Source organism: Pyrgilauda ruficollis, unplaced genomic scaffold, assembly GCF_017590135.1.
Source record: "Pyrgilauda ruficollis isolate IOZ18807 unplaced genomic scaffold, ASM1759013v1 scaffold301, whole genome shotgun sequence".
In the NCBI taxonomy this organism is placed as follows: domain Eukaryota; kingdom Metazoa; phylum Chordata; class Aves; order Passeriformes; family Passeridae; genus Pyrgilauda; species Pyrgilauda ruficollis.
The window spans coordinates 113,922-139,962 of record NW_024524390.1 but is presented as its reverse complement, the minus strand read 5'-3'; the positions used below and the strand labels follow the sequence as shown (position 1 = coordinate 139,962).

Sequence of the window (26,041 nt, the reverse complement as noted above, 5' to 3'; positions counted from 1 at the left end):
CGGACGGCTCCGAGTCCGGGTGCTGCTCCCACCACCCCGGGAGGGCTGGAAACGGGGAACACGGGGGCAACAAACCCCCCGGGAGAAGCGGGACGAGCAGCCCCGCGTTCCCGCCCGCGTTCCGGAAGCTCCTTTGCCATCGGCTCAGGCTCGGCTTAATTTCAGTTGTGAAAAAATATTTATCCCGATACAAAAATAAACCCCCTGCAAATTACAAGTTGTCAGGGATCAGATCCACTCCTATTTGTGTGGGGGAGGAATCGGGAACAGCGGAGACATGAATCATTCCCAGTAATTTGAGTGTTTCCATGACATCAATGGGCACTCGGCCAGCACTCTGTCGAAGTCTGTGAGGTACCAAAGCGGCTCCGCAGCCAGCGGGAGATTGACTTTTTTTTTTTTTTTTTCTTTTTTTTTTTTAGGATTATGCTCCTTGGAAAAGATTGCATCTCCAGCATCCACTTTTCCCACCGAGCCCGTGGCTCCCGAGCGAGTTCCGCCTCGGCTCCGCGCGCCCTTCGGGGACAAAGCCCCGGGTTTGGGGACAACTCAAGGAACCCATCCGGGGGGAGATTGTCGCTTGTCACCCAGACTGATCAAATCACAACCCCATTCCCGGTGGGGCGGGAGGGGGGCAGCCCCTTTTCCCCAAATCACGTTTCCCCTGCCGTTCCCCGGCACGCGCCGAGCGCCGGAGAAGCCGCAAGAAAAGCTTCTCCCCTTAACAATGCCCGTGCCTGGCGTTTTCCTGGGCTGGGGAAAGCTCCAGGTTGAGGTTTTCCATTCGGAAGGGTTCAAAACCAACAAAATAAAAAAAAAAGAAAAAGCTCGAGGAGAGAGCGAGCGGCGGCTCCGGCGCCGTCGCTTCCCGCCGCATCCACTGCGGAATTTTCGAGCCAAGCCTCCGGTCGGAGAATGCGGCAGCCGCTGCGGATATTTTTTGGCACAAAGACAACGGTGCCGGTGCCAAAGCCCCATGGCTACAACTCCTCAAAAGAGGCGGGAGGGAAAGCGTCGGCCGCTCTTCCCCGCGCGGCCGCGGCTTCCGGGAGAAAATATCGCGCCGGGAGAGCCGGGGAGCCGGGAGGGGGACACGGAGGGACGGGAGGACGAGGTGCAGGCTCGGGGGAAAAGGTTCCGCCCGTCCCGACCCTCGGAAGGTTTTGGGGACAAAGGCGGAGGTGCCGGGGTAGAGATGGGGACGATCCAGGAGCGGCCGCGACGCCGGCACGGCGCAGACAAAGGAACTCTTGTTTTCCCGGCGAACGCGGGATTCCAGCTCCGGGAAAAAAAAAAATAAAAATAAATCTCTTCTCTCCCAAAATCTCTCCCCTTTGTGCTTTGTCATCCTTCCGCGGGGAAATTAATTAGGGAATCGCGGCCGCTTCCGAAGGGTAAACGCCGCTCGTGCCATCCTTGGTGAAAGGGCGCTTTGGGGATTTCTGGAAATTCTCAAATTTCCCCGGATTTCCCCTTGAAACGTTTTTTTTGAAGGGATTCATCCCAACTGGAATATCCGAATTCCTGATATTTGGGGTTGCTTAGACTCAGGGGAACTCGGCCCGGGGAGAGCAGAAATTCTTGGGAATTGGAATTTGAACAGCTCCACGTATCCAGCTGTGATTTTGATCCATCTATTATTTTATTCCTGGATTTTTTAATTTTTTTTTTTTAGGAATTAAGGATCGTCCGACGGGGAAGGAGCACGACGCGCTCCCCTTTAAGGACAAATTAAATGACAAATAAATGGCAAAATAAACGACGAATTTAATGCCAAATTAAAGGAGAATTCCCAAACCCAGCCGGGAACCGGGAGCATATTTGGGATCGACTTCCGAGCCACAGGACGGGCTGAAATTCCCAAATCCCAATGAATGGGAATTTCTGCTGCTGGGGGATGCTCCAGGCACCCGAACCGGCCCCAGTCCTGAATTTTGGCATCCCAAATTCTCTTCCACTCGGGTTGCAGGAGAAAGGGAGGACGGAAGGGCCGAGGGGAGCGAACGGCTCCGAGCGCCGATCGATTATCCTTTAAAAAACGGGGCTTTTTTTCCCCTCAGAGATCCCAAATTGCCTCGTTTCGGCTACAATTTTGTGGGGAATTCTCAATTATCCGAGGAAAACCTCGTGGAAATAAACGAGGGTTTTTTTTTTTTTTTTTCTCCTGTCTATCCTGCGAGCACCTCACCGGTGGAAAAAAAAAAAACCTATAAAAAATAGAAAAAGATTTATTGATGTCTGCCCTGTTTTCTCTGTGGACAACTTCCCGAGTTTTTCCCAGGCAAAACGGGATTAAAAATCTCCTGCTCAACTCATTATCCCAGGGGCGGATTATTAACCAGCAGAGCGCTCCCGAATTTTTGCAGAACTTTGGAAAATTTTATTCTTTGGTAGAGAGAAAGGAAATAAAAACCAGAGGGGGAACGGAGGGGAATTTTCCCGCTTGCAGGAGCAGATCCCTGGCACCGGGAACAGCTGGCGGGAGCTCATCCCTTTGTGTGGCGCCGGCGCTCCGGCTGCTCCGGGCGCTCCCGCGGGCACCGAGCTGGCACGGGCACAAGGTCCCCACGGAGCCCAGGTGTTCCTGCCCGAGCCGGGCTCAGCCAAGCCGGGCTCAAGCCCTGCTGCCCTGCCCAACGTCTCCGGGAGCTTGGCAAGGTTTTCCGGCACAAAGGAAAACGGAAAGCGTTCCGCGGCGAGGCCGGACAACAAAAGCGAGGGGGAAATCAGGGATTTGATGTCGGGGAAAAAAATCGGAAGGGAAATCGAGGCCGAGGCGAGCGGGGAAACGGGAACGGAAAGATCGGCAAAGCCGGGAACCGGCGGGAAAATCGGGGGCACGGGTGGGGCCGAAAATCCCAAACGCCCCCAGAACGCTGCCTGGCACACAGGGCAGCCAGCGGGAAGGTGGGATTGCCCCGATCCCATCAGGATCCCTTCCCGGCGCTCCCCAGGGGTGTTTTCTCTCCCTGCTCCCGTCCCCGGAGCAGAAGATCCGAAGGGAAGCTGTCCCTCGTGTCACCCGTTTTCCCCGGGGATGTTTTCCTGCCCTCGTCCCCGAAGGAGAAGATCCGAAGGGAAGCTGCCCCGTTCCGTAGGCAGCGGCACGATCCCTTAACGTCGCGGGGATTAATAAGCTGGATATCGAATCCACGCGCTAATTGCGAGCGGAATAATAAACTTCCCTAATTAAATTAGGGATTTATTGAAACAAAACGCCCGTTTCTTCCCAGGCTGGCGGGAGAATATGGATATTTAACGAGGAGAGGAAGCTGAAAATTCCTCGGAGCCGGGGCCCGAGGCCACGCGACGGGAAGAACAATTTTGGGAGGCAATCCCTGGTTTGGGGATTTTTTTTCTTCTCCTCGGGGATGGCGTGGAATTTCAGGCTGGAAATATCGCCGGGAGAGCAGCAAAAACTCCCATCGATCTTGGCTCACCCTTCCTGTCCTTGGAATGTACCAGGGATAAAGGGCACCGGGAAGAGGAATCCGGGGAAAATCCGAGGTGTCAGTGATAAAAAAATACAGAGGAACGGGATTCCCAGAAAAATCTGAGCTAAGGAACGGGCAGGGATACTGCAGGGGATGTGGGTTTATCCGGGAGAACGGGAACGTGCAGATTTCACGGCGGGAATTCACCGGGAGCTCCAGACGGCGCCCAAACTCCAGGATAGAGGAACGGGATTCCCAGAAAAATCTGAGCTAAGGAACGGGCAGGGATACTGCAGGGGATGTGGGTTTATCCGGGAATTCACCGGGAGCGCTCCGAAGCTCCAGACGGCGCCCAAACGCCAGGATGGGCAAAGAGAGCTGCAGAGCAGGTTTGGGATCAAGGGACGCCCTGGACACAACACCCAGGAATGTTCTTTCCTAAAGGGACCCTCACGCGGCATTCCGAGGAATTTGGGAAAAAAGGAGCGGAGAGCTCGGGGACTCTTTGTCATGGGACATTCCGAGGGTGGAATGAGGGGTCCTCAGGGCTCTTTCCCACCCAACATTCCCAGATTCCAGGATTCTGTGGCACCTGCAATGCACGGCATCATCCATGTTATACTCCTAAATATATCTGTTATATCCACATCATTAATTAACGGCCATAAGATATTAATTAATCCATGAGATATCCCTAATCCTTCCGTGCAGATTCAGGGCTCCGTTCCTAATTCCTCCCCGAGTTCTGTTTATCCCACCCTATAAAATTCTCCTTCTCCACACTGCTGGTGCTTCTCACTTTGTTAAAAACCCAGCCGGGATTTTGGGAATCAGGAATTCCCAGGGAAGCTGTGGCTGCCCCAGATCCCTGAAGAGTCCAAGGCCAGGCTGGAATAAGCTGGGACAACTGGAGGTGTCCCTGCCATGGCGTGGGGTGGCACTGGGTGATCCTTCCAGCCCAAAGAATTCCATGATTCCCTCAAGGGGTGACACATCCAGAGCCTCTCCCAACAACCCCACAGCGATGGGAGCTCCTCATGCTGCCCCAGCCGTGGAAACTTCTCCCCTGCACAGCACCAGCTCCAGAACATCCAAAATTTGGAAGTTCTGGTATCCCTGAGTTCCCAAAATGCTGAATGCCCAAACATCTCGATTTTGGAGGTTCTGGTATCCCCGAGTTCCCAAAATGCTGAATGCGGAGCTCCTCATGCTGCCCCAGCCGTGGAAACTTCTCCCCTGCACAGCACCAGCTCCAGAACATCCAAAATTTGGAAGTTCTGGTATCCCTGAGTTTCCAAAATGCTGAATGCTCGAACATCCCAATTTTGAATCTCTGTAACCCTAATTCCATATTCCCAACTATCCCAATTTTTAAGCTCTGTATCCCTAATGCCACATTCCCAACCACCCCAATTTTCAGACTCTGTATCCCTAATATTGAGCACCCAAACATCCCAATTTTGCAGCTCTGTATCCCTAATGCCACATTCCCAAATCTCCCAAATTTTCAAGCTCTGTATCCCTAATATTGAACACCCAAACATCCCAATCCTGCAGCTCTGTATCTCTAATGCCACATTCCCAACCATCCCAATTTTGCAGCTCTGTACCCCTAACGCTGTATTCCCAACCATCCCAATTTTTCAGCTCTGTATCCCTAATTCCCTATTCCCAACCATCCCAATTTTTCAGCTCTGTATCCCTAATTCCCTATTCCCAACCACCCCAATTTTTCAGCTCTGTATCCCGAGCTCCCACTGCGCGGCGCTCGGCCGGAGCGGGCTGGCCGATCGGCCGTTCCTGCCCGGCACGCTGCGTCGGGAGCGGGCGATGTAACGGGATCCGACGTGCAGCCCGCCGGGGCCGCCGGCCGTGCCCGTTCCGTGCCATCTAGGTCACCCTCTGCGCCGTGCCCGGCGCCGTCCCTCGTGCCCAGCCCGCGGCGCGGAGCCGAGCGCTCGGAGCGCGGATCTGCTTCCAGGCCGATCCATTATATCTGACAAGTTAAATGTTCCGTGGGAGACCATATGGCACCGGAGCAGGGCCGGCGCTGCGGCGGCAACTCGGCAAATGCATCACAATTAAGGGCTCTGACTGCACGCCGCAGCGCCGGCCGCGGCCCCGCCAGGTGGGCAGCTGGCTCCCGGAGCGCCGTCCCCAAAACGGGGGCCGGCGTCACAGGAAGATGGAGACCATTCCGGGGATCCCGAGCGACGCGGGACGCGGGGATGAGGTCCCTGTCGCGGCGCGGGGTTGGAATGGGATGGTCCTTAGGAGAGCTTCCGACCCAAAGCGTTCCGTGAGCCCACGCTGAGAGGTGATGGAAAAGGTGGGAATGTCACCAAATGGCCGTTCCCGGAGCCATCAGGAATGTCATCACATGGCCATGTCCAGAGCCATCAGGAATGTCACCCCATTCCCAGAGCCATCAGGAATGTCACCATCCCAAACATCTCCCAAAGAATTCCCACATGGAACAAGAGCGGCGCTGCTGATCCCAAAGATCTCCTCAATGATCCCAAACATCTCCCAAAGAATTCCCACATGGAACAAGAGCGGCGCTGCTGATCCCAAAGACCTCCCCAGTGATCAAAGATCTCCCAATGATCCCAAAGATCTCCCAAAGAATTCCCACACGGAACAAGAGCGGCGCTGCTGATCCCAAAGATCTCCCAATGATCCCAAACATCTCCCAAAGAATTCCCACACGGAACAAGAGCGGCGCTGCTGATCCCAAACATCTCCCAAAGAATTCCAACACGGAACAAGAGCAGCCCTGCCCATCCCAAAGACCTCCCCAACGATCAAAGATCTCCCAATGATCCCAAAGGTCTCCCAATGATCCCAAACATCTCCCAAAGAATTCATGGAAAGAGAATTTTGTCCTCATGGTCACCCTTGGCTCTCCCATGGGAAAACCTTCCTTGGGATGTTGCCAATGGAAGTTTCTTTTGTTTTTTAGCCCTCCCCACTCCCGGTTTCCGTGTTTTCCACATTAAACCTCTCCCAGCGTTTCAGCGGGCGCGTTCCCAGCCCAGACTTTCAGGCTGAGCCCAAACCCGTGGCCGTGGGGGGAAAGCCCCAGGCCCAGCTGTTCCGCGGAGAGGGGAATCGCGACTCTCCCAGAGGACCAACGGCTCTATTCCCATCGCTTACAGGTGCCATTCCACCATCTGCCTGGGCACGCTGCCCATCCCGAAGGAAACGATCCCAAAAAACAACACCCCGGCAACGATTCGATTCCCAAATACCAATTCCCTTTGGAAGCGCCAGCCGCTAAAAACCCCGATATTCCTTGGGAAGAACGGTTCAGCTGGGCAGGAAAAGAGGGAAAAATTGTGGAATTTCTCTGGATCAACCCCATCCCTCCCACCCCTGGGAGGCCCAGAATCCAGGAGTTAAGGTTGGGACAGAGCAGGGAATGGAAACAGGAGGAAAAGTTTTCCCCAAATTCCCGCGGCCCTACGGAAATCAGGGTTTGTTGTTTTTCTTGCCTGCTTTTATTTTTTTTTTGGGAGGGGGCCAGGGCTGGAAGGAGTTAACGGCTCCCTCCCCTTCATTTGCATCTGGTGCTTTTAGCGTGTGTGTGTGTTTTTTTTTCTTCCCTGAAAAAGTTGGCAGAGCCGCCGATTTTCCATAATGCAAGCATTTGGGAATTGTGAGCGGAATGAAACCGATCCAATCTCCTGACTGCGACATGAATTTTCATTAATTACAACCTTGTCAGCAAAAGCATTATCAAAGCTGAATATGAAAATGCTAATGAGTTCTCATTTGCATATTTTTCTTTGTTGGAATGTCATTAATTATTACATTTTATGATGATGAATGCAGCTGTCGAAGCTCTCCGATGCATAATTAGCCATCAGAATGCCAGGAGCCGATCAGCAGTTTTGGGGGAAAAGGAAAAAAAAAAAAAAAAACAGGGAAAAGGGAAATAATTCCCCAAAATTTCCCGACGGCTGGCGCCCAATCCCCCGAAACTTTTCCTCGGCCGACGCTCCTCCCGTTCCCGGCCCGCTCCGGGAGCTGGAGCGCGGGGATGAATTTCTCTTGGGTTCATCTCCAATTATTTAGGATTTTTTAAATTTTTTTTTTTTTGCCGCTTCCACAATCGGAGCAGCTCTTAATAAAAAAAAAAAAAAAAAAAAAATCGTTATTCCAGCTTAATTAATGCCACGCTTAATTATAACACCATGATGTCAGCGGTTTTAATTAAGTATTGGCTCGGGTACAAGAAAACTCCTCGCCGCAGTAAGAGTCGCTCTCGGCGGGTTCCGCGCCGAAGCCGGCCGGGAAGGATGGAAGGAAGGAAGGAAGGGAAGAAGGGAAGAAGGAAGGAAGGAAGGAAGGAAGGAAGGAAGGAAGGAAGGAAGGAAGGACGTAGAGGACCGAAAGTCTGTGATCCATCAATCCCTGTCTGTGATCCATCAAACCCTGCTCTGATCCCTCAAACCCTGTCTGTGATCCATCAAACCCTGCTCTGATCCCTCAAACCCTGTCTGTGATCCATCAAACCCTGTCTGTGATCCCTCAAACCCTGCTCTGATCCATCAAACCCTGTCTGTGATCCATCAATCCCTGCTCTGATCCCTCATTCCCAGGTTCTTCCAGCCCATCCGTGGGCACTGCCCGGGACTCAGGGGCAGTCCCAGCTGCTCCGTGCCCTCTGTGCCAGCAGCAATTCCATCCCCACATCCCATCTGGCCGTGACATCATCCAGGAGAGGTGAGAGCCGTGAAAACGAACCTTTGGGACTTCGGGAACCCAGAGATGAGGGATCCAATTTCCTGGGCAGATTTGGGAACGCCCCCACATCCCAGAATAATCCGGAGGTACCTTCTCCAGAGAGCCAAGCTCCCCAAAGCTGAAAGAACTCCCAAATTTCCTCCCCCTGAATTCAGTCCTTTGGAAGCTGCCTGAACTGCAACAGCTGCTGCATTAATAATATAAAGAAAAAATGGAATTTCTGAGAGGATTCAAGGCGCTGAGATGAAAATTCCAGCTCGTTGTGATTTTCCCGGGATTTGGTGCTGTCCCCTCACCTGGCCGGAGGTGTTGCCCTGGATTGATTTTGTGGATAAACTCCCCCCATTTATTTTTTTTTTTGCCTCCAAAGGAATGGCGCTACCAAAAAAAAATAATAAAAAAAAAAGCAGATGTGAGCGCCGGGTCCTTTCAAAGGAAATTTCCCAAAGCCCGGGCAGATCCCAGCTCCACATCAAAGGCATGAAACATCCATCTCCTCCCCCCGGCCGGGTAATTACCGGGATTTCCAGTCCTTTCAAAAGGGTGGAAATGGGATAAATGAGGCTCCTCTTGTCGCCCTGCCGAGGCTGAGGAGCATGCAGGGCTTTGGGGAGGACACAGATGTCCCCAAGTGGCCTCCAAGAGGAGAAGCCCCGAGGCACAAAGGTGCCAGGCTGGGACTCCGGGAGGTGTCCCTGCCCCTGGCACGGGTGGCACTGGGACAGTCCCTAAGGGCCTTGCCAGCCACCCCATCCCATGGTTCCGTGACTCGTCTCTCAGAAGGAACGAGCTCTCCCAGTCCGTATTTCTGTGTGATCCCACAGGAATAATGAGTTAATGAGCAGTGAACCACCAGAGCTCCACCCATCCAGAAGAACTGTCCCTGACCTGGCCACTTCTCTGCCCTGCCTTCTCCTGCTGACCTTGAGGAGTCACGATCCTTCCTTTAGGAAAATCCCACCGAGGGATTTCCTTTGAAAGGGAAACGTTCAGGAAAGGAGGAACGCGCTCCGTATTCCTTTGTCTTTTCTGCCTAGCGTTCCTCCCATCCCGAATTTTCTCCTCTGCCCTTCATTATCCTCTTTCCTGTCGTTACGCTCCGAACTGGCAAAAATTCCCGACCGCACAGGCGTGAAAACTGGCCCCAATTCCAAACATAAGCCCGGATGTAGGCCAGGGTATATTTGGCAAACACAAATCCTCGCCAGATTTACGCAGCTCTAATAATAAGGTGACGAGGACGGCGGCGGGATTACGGATGCGACCTCCCTCGTCCCCGGGAAGCGCCGAAAGACTTTGCTTTGACTTTGCTTCGACCTTTTCCGTACGGATCTCACCTCGTTAGCTCCGGGGGTGGGAAGGGGAGGAACGGGAAAGGCCCAAAAGAGAGACCAAAGCTGTTCCAGCCTTGGGATGTGCTGGTCCAAATCAGCTCTCGGATCCGGCACGAGCCGGGATTTTGGGGTTTGCGTGTTCCCGTTCTTCCCGCTGCCCTCTTTCCCTCCCTATCCACGGGAGAAGCCCTTTGGATGCGTTGAAAGCCTCCCAAATCCCCTGATTCCCGCCTGGCTCTGGGGTAGTGGAAGGTGTCCCTGCTCATTGAATGGGATGATCCCACAAATCCCTTCCGATCCAGGCCGTTCACCTGGAATGATCTGCTGGCCTCTCCCTGAACCAGAAGTTTTCCCCAGCGCATCTTCCCTTTTCCTTCTGCTCTCCCTCTCCACTGCAGGAATTCTGAAAACCTGAAAACGCCGTCGACGGTTGCGATCTCAAAGCCCTTTTCCAATCTCAACAATTCCACGATTCCATCTTGAAACCGTTACCTCGCGGGAGCGAAACTGACGATCTTTAAGATCCCTTCCATCCCAAATTGTAGAAAAATTAAAAACTAAATGGCGGATTTTTAGGCAGAGCCACGGCCAAGGCAAGTCTCACGTCAAGGGCATTTCTTGGCCAGCTCCACCAAAGCTGGATTTGATATTCCCTCTTTTATTTTTTCGTCTCCTCAGCATGACACGAGGGAGGAGGAATGCGGCCGGGCGGCGTTTCAAAGGCCGGGCCTCTCCAGGTGCGCGCCACATGAGCGCGAGGCCCGCGGGGCGACGACAGCTCCGCGCCGCCGATCCGAACCATCCCACACGGAGCGCCGTATCAAAGGCGGCCCGAGGAGCCTCCGCCAGGCCAGGAGGAGGGGGAGCCAACCCAGCAATCCCAGCGGGAGAGCGCGTCCCAAAATCCCGGCTTCCCTCCCCAGCTGGGCCGATCCGGAGCTCGGCGCTCCGTTCCGGGGGCAGCTGAAAGCCCCCAGATCCAGTGGCCCACCCAGGAGATTGAAATGCCTGTTTCTGGAAAACAGATTTGGGCTGAGTCACCGGCCCAGGCCGTGAAATCCTCCAGGAACAAAAGCTGCCCACGGGGTTTTCCCTGCGGAAGCCGAGGTGGACGCTCGGATGTTTCTCCTGTAAACACGACGCAGACCGTTCTTTCTTTCTTTAACGGTTCTGGGATGGCTCCTCTCTGCTTTAATCCATCCACTGATGTTCTCACCCACCGTGTGATCACCCAGTCTGGAATAATCCCTATTTCCTTCAATATTTCTTGCCTCTCTCCTGGGAAATTTAGAGCCGATTCTGGCATCTGTTCCCCGTCCTCTTTTGTGAACACTGAGGCGAAAAATCCATTTATTTTTTAGCAGTGTCTACATCATCCGTCAATAAATTCCCTTTTCCAGCTCTAAGAGGTCCTAAAATTCCCCGGCCTGGCCTCGTCCCCTTTCCGCGTCGCGATAAATCCGTCGCGATTGTTTCTCTTTTCCCTCTGCTTTCCCTCCCCAAATCCAGCCTTTTCATCTCTTATTCCCCATTTCCTTCCTCGCCTTTCATTTTTAATCCAACCCGTTTTTCCCAGATAATTCCCACGAACACAGAGAGAAATACAACGTCTGATTTCTTTTTCCCCTCGTTTAATCAGCGCGGTTCCTTCCCAGAGTATCCCTCTTTTTCGGGGAATATTCAAGCCGCAGCTGCACAGGAAAAAGTTTGCAGGATAAATGGGAATAGTCTGATTTCACTTAGAAAGGAATATAATCTAATTAAAATCCCGCTGGTTCCTGTTAACTCCGTGCTCCGGAGCTTTTTATTTCACGTGGTCCCGGGATCAAAGCCCGGCCCCGGTCCCGGCTGCCTCGTCTGGTGTGAGAACCGGTGCTGCCCTTAATTCCGACCATATGGCCGCGGGGATCCGTTGGCACGAGGGCTGGGGAGAATTCCCGAGCCCTCCTGGCATCCCTGCCTCCCCCTCGGAGCCCAGGATCCCAGCTCCTGCCAGCCCCTTCCCCACCAACTCAAAGCCGGCCTCCGAAACCCGGAGGATTTTCGGCGCTCACCTTTTGTCCCGGCTGGAGAGGGAGCGCGGGGTTTTAGCGAGGCTCAGCCCCCACCCCGGCCCGGCACCGGCACCTCGGGCTCTTTTTGCAGCACAATCCAACCAAAGCTCCCCCCCAAAAGTTGATTTTATTTATCTAACTCCTCCTTTAATTCCCCATCTCGCCACGCTGGGAAGTTCAGACTTCAGGGCCGGGCTGCGAATGCTTATTAATTAAACTCGGCTTTGTTGGACACTCTGGGCTTTAACTAAGAGCATAACAAACCCTTTGTTTTTCCCTGCTTAACGGAGCGTGACTGCCTATGGAAATGACCCACTAATTCACCAAATTTGTTTTGTTTCCCAGATTTTCCCACATGTCCATTTTCCAGCTGTAATGCAAATCTCCGCCCGCAGCCGGTCGTGTCCCCCGAAGAGCGTCGGGACCTCGGGGTGACGCAGTCGTTAAGGGGCTGCAGCCACTTCAGCCAGAAAGCCCCAAAAAAGCAGCAATTCATTCCTAAACCCTTTTTTTTTTTTTTTTTTTGGGAGTGGTTTCAATTCGATTTGCATTTCTTTGCGTTGTTGGGTTTGTTGTTTTTTTTAACAGTTATTTTGAACGGCTTTCTGTTGGAAGGGGTTTTAAAATTCGTCTTATTCCAGTTCCCAAATCTACAAATTTGTTGGGTTTGTTGTTTTTTTTTTTTGTTTTTTTTTTAACAGTTATTTCTGTTGGAAGGGGTTTTAAAATTCGTCTTATTCCAGTTCCCAAATCTACAAATTGAGCTCTTCCCTCTCCGTGAATATTTTCAGCAAGTCACTTCCAGGTTTCTCTAAAACACCCAAACAGTTGGGAGCTCCAAATTCCCTCTGCCCCCAAGCTCAGCTCAGCTGGAGAACAGCGACAAAAACTCCTGGGAAAAGCCAAACTCCAAGAATCCATGGAAGGGGCAGGAGGTTTTAACCGCTGGATTTTACTGGAAAAAAAGTAATTTTACCGTGCAGGAGGTAGAAACTGGAGAGAGCCTGGAAATGGGATCACTGAGAACGGACGGCAGGCGGGAATTTGGGATTATGGGCTGGAGTTTGGGATTGTGGGCAGGAGTTTGGGATTGTGAGCAGGAGTTTGGGATTGTGGGCAGGAGTTTGGGATTGTGGACAGGAGTTTGGGATTGTGAACAGGAGCTTGGGAGCATGGACAGGAGTTTGGGATTGTGAACAGGAGTTTGGGATTGTGGGCAGGAGTTTGGGATTGTGGGCAGGAGTTTGGGATTGTGAACAGGAGTTTGGGATTGTGAGCAGGAGTTTGGGAGCATGGACAGGAGTTTGGGATTGTGGACATGAGCCCAGATTTATGCACAAGGTCTGGTTTTATGGACAGGAGCCCAGAATTATGAACAGGAGTCTGGGATTTTGATCAGGAGCCCAGAATTATGGACACGAGTCTGGATTAGGGACAGGAGCCCAGAATTAGGGACAGGAGTCCGGGATTAGGGACAGGAGCCCAGAATCAAGGACAGGAGTCTGGATTAGGGACAGGAGGTGCTCCTGTGCCTCCAGAGATGACGACTCCAGGTTGTCACACGAAATAACTCCTTCAGAACGCTGGGAGCTGTTTAAGTACAAACGGCAAGGAATGTAAACTTCCCTGCAAAGTCTGTAGGACAAACTCATATTTCAAGGCTCCTCTCCCGCACACGAATTGCCACGGTCGACAGTTTCTATTTATACATCTGCTGCTGCTTCCCAAAGAAATGGAGATGTCCTTGTCATTTCTTTTCTCCGGGACCGCAGTTGAATGCTGAGCTCGGAATCCTGACTGGCAGCACTTACAAATCCATTAACTCTTGATTGGGAATGGGAATTTTTTTACATCTCTGCCTTTGTGGATGGTTTCAAGCGCCTCGCAAGGTTCTGCTTGACTGGAAACCGTGCGGGGTTTGGGTTTGGGAGGATGGGGAGGATCTGGAAGTGCCCAAACAGGGCTCGGAGCAGCGTGGGATGGCGGAAGGAATGGGGTGATCCTAAAAATCCCAAACCATTCCCTGACTCCACGGCTCGGTGGAGTTGCTCCAAGCCCCATCCCTGAAATTCCTGGACAGTTTTGGTCGTTCCCCTCCCGGTTCCCCGTGTCCCTTTTTGCATTTTGCAGCTGCCGTAACAAGAGGTGGTGTGAAAAGGAATTAATGTTCCCGCCGTGCCAGACACCGAGGGAGAAAATCCCAAATGTGCCAGGCTGAAATGTAATCCCATTTGAGGAAATGTTGAAATCATTCCTGCAGAAGGTTAAAAAAATACGGAGCGGGCTGAGTCAGATCCACAGCATGGAAAATTTCATCCCAAATGTTTACGGTTTAGAGATTGAAAGCGAGGCCCTTTTAATGCTGTGTTGGGTAAACTTCACTAATCTGCAAAAAATTCCAGTTCTGCTCGTAATAACAGGAACGGAATCAAAGCTGCAGGGATGAAAAGCATGGGAAGTGGCGACGTTCCACCCGAGACGGGGAAAATCCCATTAAAAACGGGCACAGCCAAGGAACACCGGGGGAAATTCGGGCTCTCTGCAGCGCTCGGAAGCACAAACCCAAATATTCCTGGTCAGCAAAGCGAGGAATTGTGAAGAGCTGGAATAACAGAATATTCCCAGAGCCTGCAGGTTGTCACAGATCCGTGGGATCTGCTGCCTTGGATCCACTTGGTGCCACTCCTGGTGTCCCCGTGCTCCCGGAGCTGTCCCTGCAGGACAAGGCTCCGCCACGGGGCCACAAAGCAAGCTGGGCCTTGCTGGGAGGGGATTAAGGGGTGACATCCCTCGCAGAGGGGACGGGAGTGGCAGTGACAAGTGCCACGTGCTGGACTTGGGGACAGCAGGAGTGGTGGCCTTGCCTGGACTCAGTGCCCTCTTTTCCAGCCTTCATCATTCCATCAGCCTGAATCCATTCCATTGCCATTGCCATTCCCATTGCCACTGCCATTGTCATTGTCACTGCCATTGTCATTGCCATTGTCACTATCATTGCCACTGCCATTCCCATTGCCACTGCCATTGCCATTGCCATTGTCACTGCTATTGCCATTGTCATTGCCACTGCCATTGCCATTGTCATTGCCATTGTCACAATCATTGCCACTGTAATTCCCACTGCCACTGCCATTGCCAGTAACAATCCATTCCATTGCCATTCCATTGCCATTGCCATTGTCACTGCCATTGACATTGTCACTATCATTGCCACTGTAATTCCCATTGCCACTGCCATTGCCATTGTCACTATCATTGCCACTGCCATTCCCATTGCCACTGCCATTGCCATTGCCATTGTCACTGCCATTGACATTAACAATCCATTCCATTGCCATCCCATTGTCACTGCCACTGCCATTGTCACTGCCATTGCCATTGCCATTGTCACTGCTATTGCCATTGTCATTGCCACTGCCATTGCCATTGTCATTGCCATTGTCACAATCATTGCCACTGTAATTCCCACTGCCACTGCCATTGCCAGTAACAATCCATTCCATTGCCATTCCATTGCCATTGCCATTCCCATTGCCACTGCCATTGTCATTGTCACTGCCATTGACATTAACAATCCATTCCATTGCCATCCCATTGTCACTGCCACTGCCATTGTCACTGCCACTGCCATTGTCACTGCCATTGCCATTAACAATCCATTGCCATTGGCACTGTCACTACCATTGCCATTGTCACTGCCATTGCCATTGCCACTGCCATTCCCATTGCTACTGCCATTGTCATTGTCATTGTCACTGCCATTGCCATTAACAATCCATTGCCATTGGCACCACCATTGCCATTAACAATCCATTCCATTGCCACTGCCATTGCCATTGTCATTGTCACTGCCATTGCCATTGTCACTGTCATTGCCATTGCCACTGCCATTCCCATTAACAATCCATTCCATTGCCACTGCCATTGCCATTGTCATTGTCACTGCCATTGCCATTGCCACTGCCATTGACATGCCCATTGCCATTGCCATTGTCACTATCATTGCCACTGTCATTCCAACTCCCATTGCCATTGTCACTGCCATTGCCATTCCCATTCCCACGCCATTGTCACTGCCATTGCCATTGCCCATTCCCATTCCCACTGCCATTGTCATTCCCATTGCCACTGCCATTCCCACCGTCATTGTCACTGTCATTGTCATTGCCATTGCCATTCCCATTGCCACTGCCATTCCCACCGTCATTGTCACTGTCATTGCCATTGTCATTGTCACTGCCATTGCCATTGTCACTGTCATTGCCATTGTCACTGTCATTGCCATTGTCACTGTCATTGCCATTGTCACTGTCATTGCCATTGTCACTGTCATTGCCATTGTCACTGTCATTGCCATTGTCACTGTCATTGCCATTGCCACTGCCATTCCCATTAACAATCCATTCCATTGCCACTGCCATTGCCATTGCCATTGTCATTGTCACTGCCATTGCCATTGTCACAATCATTGCCACTGTAATTCCCACTGCCACTGCCATTGCCATTAACAATCCATTCCATTGCCACTCCATTGCCATTGTCACTGCCACTGCCATTAACAATCTATTGCCATTGGCACTCCCCCTGCCATGCCCATTCCCATTGCCATTGCCATTGCCATTGTCACTACCATTGCCATTCCCATTGCCACTGCCATTGCATTCGCCGTTGCCATTCCCATTGCCACCGCCATTGTCACTGCCGTTGCCATTTCAATTGCCATTGTCACTGCCATTGCCATTGCCATTCCCACTGCCATTGTCACTGCCATGGTCATTGCCACTGCCATTGCCATTGCCATTGCCATTCCCACTGCCATTGTCACTGCCATTGTTATTGCCATTGCCATTGCCATTCCCACGCCATTGTCACTGCCATTGTCATTGCCACTGCCATTGCCATTGCCATTGCCATTCCTAATCCCACTGCCATTGTCATTCCCATTGCCACTGCCATTCCCACCGTCATTGCCACTGTCATTGCCATTGCCATTGTCATTCCCATTGCCATTGCCACTGCCATTCCTACTGCCATTGCATTCCCATTGCCATTGTCATTCCCACCGCCATTGTCACTGCCATTGTCACTGCCACTGCCATTCCCACGCCATTGTCACTGCCATTGGCATTGCCCATTCCCATTCCCATTGCCATTGTCATTCCCCCCGCCATTGTCACTGCCATTGGCATTGCCCATTCCCATTCCCATTGCCATTGTCATTCCCCCCGCCATTGTCACTGCCATTGGCATTGCCCATTCCCATTCCCATTGCCATTGTCATTCCCCCCGCCATTGTCACTGCCATTGGCATTGCCCATTCCCATTCCCATTGCCATTGTCATTCCCCCCGCCATTGTCACTGCCATTGGCATTGCCCATTCCCATTCCCATTGCCATTGTCATTCCCCCCGCCATTGTCACTGCCATTGGCATTGCCCATTCCCATTCCCATTGCCATTGTCACTGCCACTGCCATTCCCATGCCCATTGTCATTCTCATTGCCATTCCCACTGCCATTCCCATTGTCATTCCCATTCCCATTCCCATTGCCATTCCCACACGGCACCACGATCTCCCACCCGGGCCCTGGGTGCTGCTGCCCCCATCCCACATCCACAGGGAGCCACAACTGGGAAAAGCCCTCCGAGGCCACGGAGCAGGACCTTGCAGAAACATCAGGCACTTCCCAAACTCCTCCTCAGGAACTTTGGAACTCGTTCTCCCTACCTTGCCTCCGTGCTGCTCCCTGCCCCAGCCCCGTGCCCCGAGGGAGTGTCGCAAGCTCCAGCTCTGACATCATTTATTTACCTTGATCAACCTTAATTAAAGAACGGAGCAATGGCTCCATCATAAAGCTCTAGCACAGAATCCTGGGATCATTCCGGTTGGAACGGATCTCCTGCTGGCTGACCCTGCCCTGAGTTCCTTGGACACCTCCCTCCCACTCCAAACAACGTTCCCAGTGTCCCCCACCTTCTATTTCTCTGCTCCCTTTGGGATTTATTCATTAGGATTTCAAAAAGCTTTTCCTGCTTTAAAAATCCCATTCCAAGTGTGTCCAAGGAAAAAGCCAAACTGATTTTGCATCACGAATCCAGCATGAAATAGAGTTATAGGTACAAAACATAGATAAATTAGAGGTGAAATGGATATAAAATACTAAATGTCATCACAGCACTTTTTTCACACCATAAAAAAAATGGAAAATTGAAACAAATCCCTGTTCCCACCCTCACGCCGAGCCCAAAAAATGAGGATGAGGGCTTGAAGGCCCCCGGATTTTATTTCTCGTCCATTGATCCCACTTCCCCCACCCCAATCAGGGAGGAAATTCCATGTTCTTACTTTGTATTCTGGAATTGACAAAGGGAGGAGAGAGATTGTCATGTGAGCCGAGGTCTCTGCTCGCCATGTGGTCATAGTGAGTCCCATCTCCATAGTTCTGGCAAGAAATCGGGAAAAAACACAATTTTACACCTTGGAACAGCCTCGTCCACACCAAAAGTCCAGATCTCCCTACTCAGTCTGAAGGCTGCTCAAAGAAACATCACTCCCTTGGGTTTTTTTTCCCTGCTGATCGGCCGGAATGAAACATTCCGGAGAGTTTTTGGCGCCGTTTCCAACGCTCAGCTCAGAACGAGAATCCTGACCGGAGTCGTGGGATGCGGTCCCTGAAATCCTACGTGGGGCAAATCAGCACAAAACCCTCTGGGAAGAGTCTCCTGCTTAAAGCATGGAAGCAAGCCTCTGGAGGAAGCAGGTCTCCCGCTGTGGGAATTCCATTCCAGCAGGAAAAAGCGAGGTCAGGCTGTTTGCGGAATAATTCCGCGACTTAATGCCCGGCCTCGATTCAAATTCCCGAATCCTTCCCAGGCTCGTGCTCCTTTTCTTTCTATCTCCTCACTTCATTCAGGGGTTTGGAGGCAGAAATAATCGGTGTGTGCCAATTCCCGATTTCCTTTTCAAAACATTTTTCCCTCGGAAGCAATACAAGTGTCAAGGGGAAAAAAAAGGGCAGGAAAATCAAACTGACAGATGGAAGCCGGGAATGACGTCAGGGATGCAAAGCAGGACGCAAGAAGAAAAGGTGCTGGGATTCCTTCCTCGAGGCAGGGCATGGGGAAATGAGGGCTCCCCTTGGGCTGCCCCCAGGGAAAGGGACACGCATTGAGGGCGAGGAGGGGATGAAGATCCTGCTCTTCCTCGCCGTTCCAGGCCCTGGAGCTGCCAGAGTCCCCATGCTTCAAGTTAATTGGGAAACGATTAAGAAGCAATTGAAACAAATTTAAATAAGGGCAGAGGAAGGCACTTTTTGCTCTTTGCGTGTGTTTGTAGGGAATAATCAGCGGTGCCGCGCCCAGGGCAGGGCTGGGATGCTCCAGTTGGGAACGGAGCTGCCGGCAGCTCGGGAGGATCCAGCTGTGCTGCTGGAAAAGCTGCTCTTCCCACCAAGGCATCCCCATCCCGAGGTGTCAAAAAAATGTGGATAACTGTCCACGGGAGCAATTGAACTGACTGGGCCCAGCTGGCTCCCAGATTCCACTTTCCCCCAGGGAATTCTGCTCCTGAGCAGGGAGCACGGGAGGTGACCTGGAGCAGAGGTGGGCTCAGGGGATGCGCCAAAATTCCCCAAATTGCAGCCGGGGACACGCTGAGGTGGCTGCTCCGGTGACAATCTTGGCGTCCCCTCTCCGGCTCGGTCACGGAGTGGCCAGGGAATGCAAGCCCCAGCAGAGGGATGGGCGCTGGCCCTCACCTGCAATCCCCAAAAATCCCTAAAACTCCGAGGGCAGAGGGTGAAACACCGGGAAGCAGCCGCGCTTCGGGGTGGGGGGGGGGCTGACAGACCCCGTCAGTAATTGGCTCGTTAATATGCACAGAAATCACGGAACGCTTTGGGTCGGAAGGGACCTTACGGATCATCTCATTCCACCCCCTCGCTGGGCTTCTCACGGAGCCAAGCCCAGCCGAAAACGGAAACGTTCAAAGGAGCCATTTTAATGAGAACACGAGTTCCCAGGCCGGCTTTTCCGCACGCTCCGAGGCCGCCTCGGCGCCAGGATCGCGCATTTCCATCTGCAGGAAGCGTGGCTGGGGGATAAAGATTAGATTCTACTTACCCGGGATGGACTCGGATGTCCTGCATTCCCCCAGGACCCTGAGCTAGTTCTGTCTTCTACATCTGGGGACAAAAAAGTTCTTTAGGCTTCGTGGAAATCATTCCCGCCTTTTGCGAGGGCACTGGGAAATTAACGCTTCAAATTAATCTCCCGGTGCCTTTAATTAAGAAGAAGGAGCCGAGGCCAGGAAGTGGCTCCTGACCCTCCCCCGGCTGAAATGAACTCATTGAAATTCACGGCGGGAAGGAGCCGGACCCTCGGGAATGCGCAATTCCCGCCTGCTGCCTCCACAGCCAGCAGCTCCCATCCTGCCCGAGCGTCCAGGGACTGACGGACGCTCGGGGAGGACAGAGCTGATGTGGTTCCCAGAATTCCTCCTGCGGTTTTCACGGGATGGTTCGGGATGGATGGGATTTTAAGGATCAAGAAGTTCCAGCCACCTTCAAGTGTCCCACCTGGAACGCTTTCCTGCTTAAAGCCATTCTCTTTTTAGGTGAAACCCTGGGATCAGTGGGAATCGCAGCTGGAGGAAGGGAGAAGGTCCAGAGCAGGTGCCGAGACCGAATCCGGGGCATTTCCAAGATTCCACACCTGCCACGTTCACTGGGTTTAATTCTTTCCCCCAATTAGGATTTCTATTCTCTCCGTAATAGATGAACACGTTAATAGCACGAGACACTCGGAGGTAAATATTTAATTAAGCTCCAGGAAAAAAAAAAAAAAAAAAGAGGAAAGAAACTGTGGATCATTTACCTGACAGATCCGATCAACCATTCCATTAGGTTAATTAGGCGGATTTTTAAAAATCAGTTGTGTTATGTAACAGGCAATTAACTGCGGGGAGCCCCGACGGGTGTTACGGGATGTTCTCGCGGGGGTTCTGGTGGGCAGTGCCCCACCCCGGAGCACGGCTCCCAAACCCAGCAGGAGCACGAGGGCTTCCACTTGGAGGGATTCTGGAAGGAAAGGCATCGCAGACCCTTGGGCTGGAAGGGATTGTAGGGATTATCCAACACTGCGTGGGAACCTTCCTCCAGAGCGGGGACACTTCCAGGGATGGGGCACTTCCATGGGGACTGTGCCAGTGCCACCCCCTCAGAGGGAGGGATTCCCTGAAGGTCCCCGGCCTCCTTCGGAAGGGGGACTTGAGCCACATTTCCAGCAGTCGCATCCCAATTTTCCTGGGATTTCACCCGAAAAGCGCCAAGCGCTGCCGACCCTCTGCGCAGCATCAATGAGGAGCCCTAATGAAGTAACCCTGACGGATAAATCCATTTCTTTGTCCCTAATCAAATCCAAGCAGGTTGACATAACCCAGGAACTTAATCCAGTTATTCCCTGGTAATTGGAAAAAGGCCCTTTAGTTCTCATTAAAACAATCTTTGGGGATGGGCAGAGAAGGCGGCTCCGGCTTTAATGCTGCCCAGGAACAGCAGCCCTTAAGGAACCCGGCTGGATTCTCCAGTTCCAGGTGCTCCAGCTCCAGCTGAGCTCCAGAGGAAAAGGAGGAGAAAACACTTGAGGAACCCGGCTGGATTCTCCAGTTCCAGGTGCTCCAGCTCGAGTTGAGCTCCACAGGAAAAGGAGGAGAAAACACAGATGGATCCAGAACAAAGCAGGCTCCAGCTGGAGGAAAAAGCAGGATTTTTGCAACATTCTCAATTTTCAGCTGGGATATGGAGAGCTTCACAAGGTCAAGGTTGGGACAGACCTCGTCACGGCGGGTTTGGGAATTCTCCTCGGGAAATGTTCCATAAAGAAGGTGGGACTTCAAGGATCACCAGTGATGGGTTAGGAGGGACTGAAGGATCATCTCACCACACAACTCCCGCTGTCCCAGGCTGCTCCAAGCCCCGTCCAGCCCAGAACCCTTCCAGTTCAGCCCGGAGCGAGATGATCCCCGAATCCCAACGGGATTTGCAGGAATTGTGTCAAAACCAAGGAGGGTGGGGGAGATCCGAGCCTGCTGATTATTTTCCTATCGCAGCAGGATAAACAGGCACTTTGGGATTGCTGCTTCCCAAAACACCTTAAACTGGGGCTGCTAATCCCAATTAATTTCAACAGACCTGGTTGGTGGATTGAGACCTTTCCTGCTGTTTTGCTCTTCAAAAGAACTTGGATTTATCCGAGTATTAGGTTGAAAAACTACATGAAAAAAACCAAGCTCAACAAAATACAGAAGAAGGATTAAAGAGGAAGATCAAGGGAAGAAGAAACCTGGATATTTGATAAGCTAAAGGACTGGAAAATTTAAAATGCACATCCATTGATCCAATCTTTTTTTGAAGGTTTTGCTCTAAATATCATCAGGACATGAGAAGAAAAGCCCAAAACAACAGGCAGGGAGGTGATGTGGAAGAAGGATGGGATGAAGGCCTCAAATACTTAGAAAATTCACTTCTGCAATTAAACAGGCATTTCATTTTCTGCCTGAATTTCCAAAGCTTCCACAAATATCCACGGAGAGTTGGAGACACCGCTCCGAAAGAGCAGCAGCGTAAACAAACCTGAACTGTTCCCCCATGCCGTGTTCCCAACAAAGAATTCCATTGTGCTGCTGGGGGTGAGCTCATCATTCCCCACATTGTCCCACGAGCCAAACACAGCTATTTTTTTCCAGGCCATGGATTTTGTGTTGCATCCCAGAATTCCAGCCTTGAACCAGTTTTTCCCAAGTCCTCCTTGCTCCCTGCAAGTCCTTGCTGTGAAGGAGAAGGTGGAATTCCAACCTGGAGTTGTCCCCGCTCCTTCAAACCCTTCCAGCCCAAAACATCCCATAACTGGGATGGCTGAGAGGGCTCCCAAGAGTCAGAGGGGACTTTCTTATTTTAGCTTTGTTCCCTTGCTGGGAGAAACGTGCACTGAGCTGGAGAATAAATAAATTCCCGAATTTCTGCCGTTCGGGGAGCCTGTGAATCAGGATGTTCTGGGATGATGCTACGAACAAAACACTCCTGGATGTGGACTGCAGTGCAGAATTCCTACTGGGAATAATCCAAGATATTATCTTCCTCTCTCCCTGACGAGGAGGGAACCGGGTGGGGATTGGGCTCTGCTCCCAGGGAGCAGGCGCGGGAGGAGAGGGAACATCTCTAGGAAGACGCCTTGAAGGCTCCTTCATCTCGTACCTCTGAGCTCTGCCCTTTGCTCCGGCAGCATCTGCTCCCTTTCAACCTGCCCATCTGCTCTGCAGAAACTTCCAGAGCTCCAGCCTGTTCCCGCAAGGCAGCAGCTCCTTGCTGAGGGGACTCATTAAAACTGGAGAGCCTCAGAAACCACCTGGAAGGAGAAGATGGAAACGTTTCCGTGGCTCGCCCCGCCCGGCCGGACACAGGACAGCTCGGGCACTCTCCTGGTTTCAGATCATCTCCTAATCAGAGAACACCTCTGGAATTCCAGCTGGGAGAGAAGCCCCGGCTTTCTCCGAGGTGTTTGGAGCACATTCTGTACTTTTTCAACCGACGGGTCATTAAGAACTAAATTATCCTTACGAGCGTCTTCTGAAAGGAATAAATGACGGAAGGATAAATTCAACCACATCTCCCTGGAAGATGTTGGAAGACCCCGTTGGAATATTCATCCCTGTCAGGAGGTGGGAACAAACAGAGGTGGGAACTCTCCACCCACCGTGGCTGGAGGGTCAGAGGGGCTCAGCCTTCCTGCCACCAGCAGGGCTTGGGGACATCTCGAGGATTGTCCCAGCAGTGGAGCCGCACATCCTGTTTACAGCCCCGAGCCGCTTCCCAAGGCGTCATCGGAGCGTGGCAATTGTTGTCCTTCGCAATATGGTAATTGGGATATTTTTACCCAGCTCCGGAACATATTTACAGCCCACAGCAGACTTTCAACAACAATGCAACTTGGAAAGCTGTAAATATGGGACAATCATCCCCCCAAACACCCAGCTATCCTTCAACACGTCTCGGCATTTGGGACGGCAGCTCCTCTCCGAACATATGGCGGGGAAAGCTTTGCCTTGGCGAGGAACGAGGGGCTTCGCTCCCTCCTGCTTTAGTTCCTGGGGGGCTTGAAGGGACAAGAACGTCAGGAGGCAGCACTGGGGTGGGCATGGACACCATCCCATTCCCTGCAGGAAATCCTCAAATCCTACAGATTTTGATGGAAAGGGGTTTTAAGCAAGGGCGGGACAATTCCCAGCGCCCAAGGCTGCTCCGAGCCCCCGGCCTGGGACACTTCCAAGGATCCGGGAACACTCAGGGAGAATTCCTGCCCCAAATTCCACCTAGCCCTGCCCTCTGGAAGCCGTTCCCCCAGTGCTGTCCCCCTCCCATCAAGAACTTGGAGGGAATTTCCAAAAATCCAGCACGGAGCTGGAGCAGCGGAAAGGCCCGGATGATTTAATTAGCCGTGTTTAGAAGCGAGTAAACAAAGAGAGATGGCTTTAATGAAAAGGGACAAACAGCATGGAAGCAGCTGGAAGGGTTTTCATTTTCTTTTTTTTAATTTTTTTTTTTATCCCAACTGTTATTTTATTCCAGTCTTGAGTCACTTCTATCCCCAAATAAAACAATTTTAATTTAGGCCAGAAATCCGTGATGGGTTTTATTCACATGGGCGGTTAAAGCTGTGGATTCTCCATCCCTGGAAGTGTTGGAGCAACCTGGGCTGGTGGAAGGTGTCCCTGCCCTTGGAATGGGAAAAGCAGGATTTCCTTGGAGGAAAAGAAGGATTTTCCTTGGAGGAAAATTCCAGGAAAAGCAGGATTTCCTTGGAGGAAAATCCCAGGAAAAGCAGCATTTCCTTGGAGGAAAAGCCAGGAAAATCAGGATTTCCTTGGAGGAAAAGCAGGATTTTCCTTGGAGGGAAAGCCAGGAAAGGCAGGAGTTTCCTGGCAGGAAAAGCAGGATTTTCCTTGGAGGAAAAGCAGCATTTCCTTGGAGGAGAAGCACTCTCCTGGAGCCCCTTCAGTGCCCTAAATGTGATTAACCAACCAAAAAGCCCCGAGATGCACATGCAGACCTTCCAACAGCAGCTCACCAACGCAGCTCTCCCAACCCAGCCAGGAGTTTTCCCGAAAAAGCAGCAATTAGGAAAGTGAGGAAAGGTAATGGCTTTCAACCACCCTGCTAATCCCAGTATTAGGAGTGCCAGGCTTTTTTTTTTTCCTTTTTTTTTTTCTTTTTTTCCCAGGTTTTAAAACCACTGCTAATCCAGTGGTTTTAAAAGCTGCTGGAGAGATCCATCAACGTGCCAACGGGAAGCCTTTTATTTAGGATACAGATCTTTAAAAGTGGATTTTATTTCAGTGCCAGTCCTGGATCCCTTCAGCTACTGGAATAAAAAAAAGGAAAGCATAAGGAATGGGAAGAGCTGAGTCACATTCCTGGCTGTGGGATGGGTGCGAGGTGATCTCAGACCGCCCTGGCGTGGCTGACACCGACACATTCCTGCTCTAGCTGGGGACCAAGGACAAACGATCCAATGATCCAAATGATCCAAATCTCAGCCCAAGAGCACAAAGAAGAAGTGAAAAAAACAAGGATGGGGCTGGGGATGTAATTAAGTAATTAACCCCAATATGCAAATGGAGCAGAGCTGATCACAGCGACCGTTTTGGGATTCTTTTGGTCCATCTCGGGTGCAGCCCTGGCTGGGTTCTTGCGCTTTTTTAACGAATCCCTGCTTTATTTTGGAACCGTGCTCTAGGTCAGCCTTCCCAACTGAAAACCCAGCCTAAAGAAAAGCTGAGTCCAACATCCCCCGGGATCAGAGAGTGACCACAACAGCAGCAGGACGTGCCTCATTTCCGAGATTTTGGGGACTTCCTTCCTCCGAGCGCTGCGCTATCCTGTTGTGCAAAATCACAGCCGTGCACTGCTTCACCTCCAGAGTCTTCATCCCAGAGGAATTCCTCAGGGATGGGGAAAGAACCCCCGAGGCGTCGGGCTCGGAAGGAAGTTCACGCACGGCACGGCTGGGAGCCGAACAAAAGGCATTGTGAGGAGAGTTAACGAGAATTAATATGGTTTGGATTAATTGTTAAAACGTAACGGGACGAAAACTTGAGGGATTTGGATAAAAAAAACCAAGCAAATTTACTGGAAAATTAAATGGATGGCATCTGACCCCTCAGTTTCAGGAACTTACGGCCTCCTCGCTCCAAGCCCCATCCCAACTTTGTGAAGCTGCTCTTGATTAATTCCCGTGTAAATAAAATCCGATTTCCCCAAGAGAAGGGAATCAAAACAAAGCAGAGCCTCTTGGCCAAGCTCTGCATTTCAGCATTTCCTCAGACACGTCAACATCTTCATGCTCAGTCTGCTCTGGAGCCACCCCATCAGTGCCAGGCTGTGCCTGTCAGCAGAGCCTTTAGCCCCTAAATCAT

General features: G+C 51.7%; 1 protein-coding gene across 1 annotated transcript in view; it reads right to left on the bottom strand.

The window, feature by feature from the left end:
* LOC121356931 (transcription factor 4-like) overlaps window positions 1-26,041 on the bottom strand; it is a gene marked incomplete at its 3' end in the record, with an annotated part of 60,444 nt that overhangs the window by 12,655 nt on the left and 21,748 nt on the right. The window contains exons 3-4 of the mRNA XM_041473822.1: window positions 19,693-19,754; window positions 17,918-18,014 (exon numbers count right to left, since the gene is read on the bottom strand). Coding sequence (XP_041329756.1) covers window positions 17,918-18,014; window positions 19,693-19,754 — 159 coding nt within the window. The remainder of the gene's footprint in view (window positions 1-17,917; window positions 18,015-19,692; window positions 19,755-26,041) is intronic.